The sequence below is a fragment of the Pygoscelis adeliae genome, unplaced genomic scaffold, assembly GCF_000699105.1.
Source record: "Pygoscelis adeliae isolate BGI_AS28 unplaced genomic scaffold, ASM69910v1 Scaffold382, whole genome shotgun sequence".
NCBI lineage: Eukaryota > Metazoa > Chordata > Aves > Sphenisciformes > Spheniscidae > Pygoscelis > Pygoscelis adeliae.
In genome coordinates, this window is record NW_008824288.1 from 48397 (window position 1) to 57869 (window position 9473).

The 9473-nt window shown below is 38.9% G+C and overlaps 1 protein-coding gene across 1 annotated transcript in view; it reads right to left on the reverse strand.

Annotated features, from left to right (window-relative positions):
• Nucleotides 1-4977: 4977 nt before the first annotated feature.
• The window catches only part of SFPQ (splicing factor proline/glutamine-rich), a 10103-nt gene continuing 5607 nt past the window's right edge, over nucleotides 4978-9473 (reverse strand). The window contains exons 6-11 of the mRNA XM_009318735.1: nucleotides 9301-9472; nucleotides 8922-9006; nucleotides 8509-8626; nucleotides 8254-8302; nucleotides 8053-8174; nucleotides 4978-5425 (exon numbers count right to left, since the gene is read on the reverse strand). Coding sequence (XP_009317010.1) covers nucleotides 5288-5425; nucleotides 8053-8174; nucleotides 8254-8302; nucleotides 8509-8626; nucleotides 8922-9006; nucleotides 9301-9472 — 684 coding nt within the window. The 3' untranslated portion in view covers nucleotides 4978-5287. The remainder of the gene's footprint in view (nucleotides 5426-8052; nucleotides 8175-8253; nucleotides 8303-8508; nucleotides 8627-8921; nucleotides 9007-9300; nucleotide 9473) is intronic.

The following is a 9473-nucleotide window of genomic DNA, read 5'->3' on the forward strand; positions in this document are numbered from 1 at the left end:
GGGATTGCACAGCCAAGTCCTAACGTGTCAATCATTATCTAGCAGCAATGACAGAGGTGGGAGAAGGCCAATCCTCCCTTTTTTTCCTTTTCCAGTAAGCAGCTATTTAAAGAGCCCCACTAGCTGGTATGGAGAGAAAAAAAATCTGAAGCTAATTAGCCGATTCCAAACTTGCTAATAGTGGAAGAAGCCAAGTAATTACCCAGAACAGCATACTTTTTATGCATCCTTTCCAACATGCTTAGCCTCATTTAACATAATGGAACAAAACACTGGCCTTCCTGATCATGTCACTGCAGCTGGCAATGATTAACAGAGACATGCAACCCCATTACTGCTCAAGTCCTAAAACTACTCACAGGCCTCAGTGTTTAGCTATGGGGAAAACTGCAAGCAAATCAACACTTTGTATGCTTAATGTTACAGTAAAGCCCCCATACACACTATGCTGTGCTCTCTCCTGACAGCACCAGTATCTGGATCTGAGGGCCTAGCAGGTACGCATATGTATTCTGACACCACACTTCTGAGCTTCAGATAAGCTTTTGAGAAAAAGTGTATTTCACACACAGATAAAACCAAGATGAAACACAATGCAAGCACTTTAATGTCATTTCTTGTACCCACTTGTTACAGACTGACTTACAGCAGACATGACTATTTGCTTTTAAGTTAGCTACCACGCCAAGTTTCATTACTGCAGACAGTCAGAGCTGGTATGAGACCCATGGTTCAGTCACAAATTGCTTGCTCCAAGAATGTCAAAAACCTGCTAGTTCAAGTACGTAGAATGAGGCAGATGTGCCAGTAACCCCTCCACGACATCCCTGCAGGTCAAGTCAAGTATCCAGAGCACACTGGAAAAACTAGTTGGATCTTAGCACTGGTTTAGAGATTAATAATTCAGTTTTGCTACACGACAGTACGCATACTGCCATCAGTTTTGCTATCAAATTCTAGTCACAGGCAAGAGTAAGGCATCACGAAAAGCCAAACTGACTTTGTGACAAGTGGTGTCACTGCTTGACTAGCTAGAGTTCGGCTACACTCACTGTGGTGTAACCAAAGACCTGTTATTATGATCTTAAGGTGTAGCTGCTACTTCAAGCTTTCAATGGAACATAAAAAGATAGCTACAGCAGAGGGCAAGGCTGTCCAGCAGATCCCCTGTTCACCAGCAAGAGTCTCGCCTGGAAGATAACACAGAAGGGTCCAAATGTGACAATAATACCAGAAACAAGTGTGCAAAGCAGAACTTTGCAGAACAAGCGGGAAAACACGTTACAACACCTCTGAAATAAACTGAACATCAGACAAGAGCTAGGTCATGTGCTGAAGCAAGGGACCTTGAAATTCAGGTTCAAGAGCTAATGCAAAAGAATTGGAGAACAGCATGTCTGGATGTCTGGAAGTGTAAGCATGTTAATCCTGAAACACTACGTTCGGTATTTCTAGTAATGAAGAGTTTAGAATTACATCCCCAAGACTGATGAAAAATGAAATTGAGCATTATACTACCAAGATGACTCTATGAGGCAGAAATACAGAATCTCACCACTGTCAATTAAAGGCAGAGGAATGTATTACGCTTATCAAAGATTAAAATAAAGACAACTGAAATGTCCAATAAGCTCTATGAAACTACCCACAGGGATTCATTCAAGCACTCATTTGTATGTCCTCAAAAATATCCCACATCAGTCTCAAAGTTGACTGTATTAGCAAGCTTTAAGTGACTATCACGTAGTGCACACAAGGCTAGAGCAGTGTTTACTAACGCATTTCCTACTGAACCAAGACTCTACAGAGGGATGCGCTGCAGATGGGCCATTTTGTCACTACAGAAAGTTTAAACAGTCCTTTTCTAGGCACTGACAGCACCTAGTTGACTAGTTGAGTGTAAGATCACATTCCCTCTTCCCCACAGAGCTCGTTCTAAGAATATCTTCGTTACATCAGAACTAAGAAAAAATCCACACAAGCCGAGTCACATGTACAAAGGAATCGGGTCTGAAAATACTTATCTAAGAATCACAGTAAGTTGCTTATTGACTCTGAACAAGACAAAGCTTAAAACCGAAAACCACGCAGCTTTGATGCAAGCTTAACATACAGGTATGAAGAGTGCTGCACTGTAATTCCACAGTCAGAAGTGTGATGTCAGAATACCCACAGTATAAGATTACATAGAAAGTCACCAAGTTATATTATATTGCTTGTTACCTACCTGTATGCAGTCGGCAATGAGAATCTTGGAGCAAGCAGGAATACTACATCCGGGTCCTAATGTCCATTGCCATTTGTGGTACTACGTTCCTCACAGTTATGAACTGCAGAAATGCTGGCTAAGTGCAGTTATGTAGCAGGCCACTAGTTTTAAGTGTAAATTGCAGTCTCAAACTCCAGCAAAAACTTGCTGCCACAGTAAATGGTTGCCAAGGAGAAGCCAAGAATTTTTCTACCACAAAAATACCACAAAATCTCAAAAGCAGTTTCAGTTTCTCATCAGCTGTATAAATGATTAGTGTAATGTGTCTACACCAGAAGATAAGATTATTCTGTATTCATTTCTGAGAAAGCGTGAAGATATATGTATAACGATACCAGTTTCTGCATGCTGCAGTTTTTAGAGATCTAAGTGTCAAAATGGGCTCAATTTTGATAAAGCAAGCTAAATTGCAACAGCCAATGTCCTCCAAGTCCAGTACAAAAATGTGTTATGTGATCCAGACCATCCAAAAACAGGTCTGACCAACGAAGCACTTTTCTAAATGGTTTTAAAGATTCAATTATATAAATCTGATTTTATGAAAAAAGTCCAAAACCTCATAGGAACAGATCAAAGGAACGTAACTTTCTCACCTCCCACATTTAGCAACTTTATCAGATTTTAAAGTTGACATGTTTGCCAGCTTTTAAGACACCACCTTTAAAAGGTCTTGAAAAGAAGTTGGCTAGTTAATTGTATGCCTGTTTAATACATGCAACTCAAAGCAGAACTTGTTTTAGAATTCTGCTTATGCAGCTACAACAAAGCTAGATTTAACCAAACTTTCAGATGTTTTGAAAACTGCCAAATCTTTCAATATATTTGCTAATCATGGTTTTGCAACTCAGCTGTTTTTAATACCTAGCAACAGTAGCTTACGTACAAAACAGGGGTACCAAAAGACAACCTCTGTAAGGTACAAGGACATCAGCATCCTTCACTCTTCCAAGTTACAGAACTACAAAAGAACATACTTTAGGATATGCACCAGCATCTCTTTAATAAAGAATGACATGTAATCTGAAAAATAAACTGAAAAAATTAATTTAATGTTTACGTTCAGAATTCCCCATCTCAGACACCTTCACCTTTTGCGGGTGTCCCACGAACACCCTCCAGAAAACATATGCATTATTTAATACTACTTCAATAAAGCAAATTGCATCGGTACTGCTGATTTTTAAACTAAGTATCCAATACAAGTACTCCCAAATACTTGGTCCGCAGTTTAGGAACTGCCAATTCGGAATTTCCTGAATAGCAATTCATTATCGTAGCATGTTATCAACCCCCAAACTTTTCTGGGAAAATAAGAAGCATTCACCAAACAAGCTGAGTCGCTATTTAGTGCGCTTAATATTCCAAGTCAGTGTTACCTGGTATCAGCATTTCACAACATGCTATTTTTTCATTTGAGGAGTAACAGCACTTACAGTGAGTACTTCAAGAGGGATCATCTGCACTCTAAAATACTGCAATCTGACACTGAAGTTTTAACCGCAGAGAAAATTTAGCATAGAATTTAGAAGTAGCCAATGCTTAGCACAAGGAATGGAAAGATCTTTGGAAGATTAAAGCTACTCACAGAATGCTCAGTAGTTGGGGAATCGTGTGAAGGTACAGCCAAACTAAGTTTACCTACTTTGTGCCAAGCAGGTTGATGTATCCTGCATTAACACCAAGGTATTTTACACTGGGAAGTCATGTTCCCAGCTTATCTGGTACAATGTAATAATAAGCAAAGCAACTACCTTATCAATGAGTCCAGAATGCTTTGAAATTCTTCTGGGGCTTAATAAAATGAACAGCAAGCTAACGAATTCATCAAATCTTCTACAAAAGAACCTTAAAGGGAGTTTATTTGTACTGTGTAGGATTAACTATTAAACTCCAGATTCAGATACTACTTTTGATGCATTATCTCCAAACATCAATAATAAAAGAGCGATAACCATCATGCAAGCAAGCTAATTTCTGTATTTTACATACAGGTTTTTAGGATTTGCCCACCAGCTACATGATTTAAGAATAGTTCCTGCAGTCCCCGTAATACAAATAATTGTATTCTGAACTATGCAAATTAGTCCACTCAGTTAGCATGAGGACATAAGCAAGTTAACCGTAATCACTCAAGTAACACTTCTGGTCTTTTTGCCAAGCAATTTCAGATAAGTATACAATACGGAGCAAGGCCAGATCCTGTAATCTCAGACAGCTTGAGAGCATATAAATATCACATTAACAATCCTTTAGTTAGGAAGTCAACCAATACAAGTCATTCTATGAATTTATTTTAAAATAACCATTGCTAGTCTTCTGCTTAAAGTCTTTAAAAGATTCCAAGCAGTAACTGCCAAGGTGGTAAGTGCTACCATCCCACCGCCCATTATCCATAGCTAAAATATGAAATTCATTACATACTGCACTGCTTGCAGTGTAGCGTAAATTATTGTATCTTACAGCACTTGCAAGATTTCCATTTGCTTCCTTATTGCAGCACAGTTAATGCTCAAAAAATCTGCACCTACTGGAAAGTTAGGGTACTATCTGACCCAATCTTAAGCTCGAGGCATTAGGGGAAGAGATCTCACTCTTCACTACAGTTCCACACCCTGGTCTAGTTTGACCTCTACTCAAGACACTTGGTTTACTGCGGAAGGTGTGGTATTTAGCCTCGTATGTTTAACCACGAATGGCAAGAAGAGTTACTACATTTAGTTTTCTATTTATTTGAAGCACAGTAAAAAAAAAGTTGGTACACTTTGGGAATTCAGTGGCACAAGGTACACTGCCATCAAGTTAGGGACGTTATACATCAAAAAAACAGCTAAATTTGTTTTGAAACACTGCATTACATAATTAAATTGTACTCGCCCAAACAGACCACTTACAAATATTAGGTCAGTAAGTTTCTAACATCCATAAAAACGTAGCTTTCTTACTAAAATGCAAGAATTAAAAAGTTGGTGTCTAAACAAGACAGACAAAAACAAACTGGAATGAAACTACAGGTCACATCTAAAATCGGGGCTTTTTGTTTGGGCCTTCATATTCTTCTCTCCCTCTACCATATCCTGTTGGTGTTCCAGGCCCCATTCCTCTAGGACCCTGGCCACCCACAGGCCCCGCACCTCCCTGCCCAAAGCGTTCAGGACGCTATTGGAACAGAATTAACAGTTCATTATATGTAGTTGATGTCCATGTGTGTTAAGTATATATTTTTAGAAGGTTCCGCAGTCAAGGTTCGTCGATACAATCACCATTGAGCCGATCCACAGGTACCGGGAACATAGAAAGGAAAAAAGGGTAATTTAAAAATTAGTTTATTGTAATACATGCCTTGAGGTATGTTCCCACTTGATGCATTCTCATACATCTGTTACAAAGAACAGATCCTCCCTGCAGTGCTAGAAATGTAAGCATTAGTGCAGATGTGAATTAACAACTTTTCCAAATGAGCTCTAGCAATTTTCAACCAAGTTAATGCAAATAGCTTGCAAACTTCTCACCTTTAGTGCAGTAAAAGCTTAGATCACATCACTCATTTCCAAATAAGCCTAGCCAGAGAACAAATCTTCTGTTCACTGAAGTATGAGCCGACATTCATAAAATGTCATTGTAAACAGAATGCCTACTCACCAGTTAATGGCATGTGCTGCAATAGAGACCATGTGCTTTTCAAGATGGGGTTAAGACTACGGTCTGCTGACTAAACTGCAGAGGCCTTAGGCAGTAACCAAAACTGATTGTGAGCACTACTGGATTGCAAGAAGAAAAAAAGTGTGAAAAAAGCTAGTGACCAGTGATTTACCTAACCAACGCAATTGCTCGATCAAAAGACTTGCATTTGTTAAATCCCACGTACTCCGGAACTGCTGCTGTATAATATGCAAAACGTGTTCAAAGAACTACAATTTATTCCAGTTAGAACTATGCACAAAGGGTTGTGTGCATCCAGCCAATATCTCCCTTCCCACCCCATTTCCACCACAAGCTCTTGGAAAATTCACAACTTCACAGCGTTGAAAGGTTTCACACCAAGATGTAAAAGCTAAATTACCCTGCAATAAAGCAGAGACTTCAGGTATTTTTACTAGTACCTCTAGTTGCATGTACTTCGTTCAGTTACTGTATCAGTAGGTGTGATCAGCATTCAATCTACAGAACTGACAAATTATAAAGTCAAAGATAGCTTTAAACTTTCATTTCAAGCAAGTTTTCCACTACCGAGTAACAGAACAATGGTAGCTTGTTTGTTACAAAAGGTATCTGCAACTGAAAAGTCACACGTCAAGTTCTTGACTTCTGAAAGTTAGTTTCAATCCTTCCAAGAAAAGAATTTCAGAAAGATTATCTAGGTTCTTTCTGCCTAATTCATGGCAGCTCAAGCTTATCTCCAATTCTGTTTAAAAGATATCAGCCCAGTAACTGTGACAGCACTGTGTGGCAGAGATCCCCATCCTAAGAAACTCAAGGCAGTTAAACCATCTTACTGTCACACCTTTTGACCACATCACGTTTTCAAGTATTACACAAGTTCAGCATGCACCTGTACGATGATTTTCAGGAGAAAAATGTACACAGCATTCACCACAGACTGCTTAACTGTTCACAGGAAACTTAGGAACTGCTTAAGTATCAGTAGATTATATAGATACATTAAGGCCACCGGCACTGTCTACTGAATCAATGATGCTCTGCAAAGTTATCATTCCAAAGATATGGTTCCCCAAAAAAATGGAAGATACCTGACAAGCTACTATGGTAGCTCACCACATTAAGCCAGAGGCCTAAACCCACCCAAAAATCATTTACTTCAGCTTGCGCTACAGAGTGTACACCCTTTGAGGAGGGTGAAAACACACTAATATCACCACCTATACCAACATAGATTTCCATCCTACCCATTAAGCATTTCTTTAATCTACATCCGTATTGCTTCAGTGTGATAACACCAAGCAGGCTCAAAGCCCATTCACACATATGGTGTGCCAAAAATAGTACAGTTTGGAAACATACCTCAGAACATGAGATATGCCGTAGCTTTAACAATCTCTACCTATACAGTCATGCCCAACACGGAAAAACAAGAACGGGCTATCATTCCTCTGTGAGATAGGAACCACAAAATGGCTACAGTCAAGGATCGCTGGAATATGCCTAAAGCTAAAAAACAGCATTTCTGCTCTTCTATGGCAAACATCAGCATACAGAATAAGTGATATGCTGTTTACCATTGATTAAGTTAATCTGCTGCTTAAATAGACATGTGCGCAGATTTTTTAATTAACAGCATACCCATACAAACATGCATCAATCCTAACTAGGCTTGGAAGGGCCAAAATAAATGCAATGTTACACATTGGAAAGGAGAACAAAAATCTCTTGTCCATAAATACAGAATGTCAAATTACTGAAAAGTTACTACATATGTATTTTAATTATGAAATTTGTCATTCTCCAGAATTTATAAAAAATCCTTCCAAGCCTAACAGTGACGCAGAATTTCCAAAGTCCAATAAAAGTCAGAGTTAATTGCAAATATGCTTGACAGCACATTTGAATTTACTTACAAACAACTTCCGACTGTGTAAGCTACCATAATGGTTAAGAACTAAACTAGTACTACATACTGCCACACCAGTCTTCGTATTAAATACCTGACAAGAAAGTCAGCAGTTAACAGTGAAATTTACACAACCATCCGAACACTGGTAGAGAACTCAATTCCCAACCACAACATTTCCCTTGTGCTAAACTAAAGCCACCACAGGATACGTTACCATGTCACTTCCCATCATAGAACCACTCATGGCTGCTTGGCCAACTCCTGGATTAGCTTCATAACCTATGCCGCCACCACCTCCAAGAGGTGGAAATTTCTGGGCTGCAGAAGCATAAGGATCTAAGAAAGAGAAATATATAATCATATTCTGACAATTTCTAAATTAACCACTTAAAGTAACTATTTAAAAATTCTTTACCTCCCATGTTCATTGTGGTGGCACCACCCATTCTCATGTCTCTCTCCCTCTGCATAGAAGAAACAACTTTTAGCACAGATAATCAACTACTGAAATCCACGCCTTTCAGGAGATAAAGCCAACTACCACCATTTCACCTACACAAAGACATCACATTATCTAACCTAAAGGAAGCAAAATGCATCAGTCTTGAAAACACATCCAAAAAATTCCCGAACATGGTCATGTATCAAAAAAAATCATGATTTCACTTACTGGATCCATGTAACCCATTCTACTATAATTCTCTTCCCTCTGTCTTCTCATTTGTTCTTCCATCTCCCGCTGACGTATCATCATTTCCTCTTCCCGCCTGCGACGCTCCTCCTCCTGCCTGATCATCCCAAAGCAGACTGTTAAACTCCAGGAGTGTAACATGTTGAGCACTTATCTCATCAACATCACTTGCATGAGCAACTTAAAAGGCACTGAATGATTACACTTCCCCAAAAAAAGATACTCTATGATGCTCAAATACTTGAGGAAAAACTTACACTGCCGTTCAATTTCTCATACACAAAGTGAAGCAGCAATGGTGTTTCTTGAAAAATAAAAACTTTCATATTTAAGTCATTTAAAAAAACCCACAAATGCAACATTGAAAAAAATCCCATGAAAGCCAAACCAACCTCAGCTGAATTTCCTTGCGTTTCTGCATTTCTTGATTATGGAGTTCTTCCATACGCCTCAGTTCTTCCTGACGCCTCATAAGGTCTGCAGAAATGAAGCTTGTCAGCAGCTATTTCACAAACTCGTATCAGATTTAAGCTCAGATTTGAATTAGATCAACCTCATCTGCACTATGGCAGACAGCTACCTTCAGAGCATCACTATTCTTAACAAGACTTCATTTAAATAAAAATTGAAAAACTACCAGTTACTCTTTTTTGTCTGAAATTCTCAAGTTAGCAGTAGGAAGCATGAAATTATTCGTTAAACCGTTAAACAGCCATACATTTAAGCTAGCATTTAAAGCAAAAATATGATACAGAATTCAGAACAAACTACCTTGACGCAAGAGGTTTGCCTGATGCTCATGATAAGCATCCTCCATCTCACTTTCAAGTTTGTCCTTGGCATCTTTCATGTTTTTCGCCACTTGCTCTCTCTGCTGTTTTTCCATTTCATCTAAAGATTTCCACCTCTGGGAATATTCAAATTCAAAACTGCAAGGCTGAGCA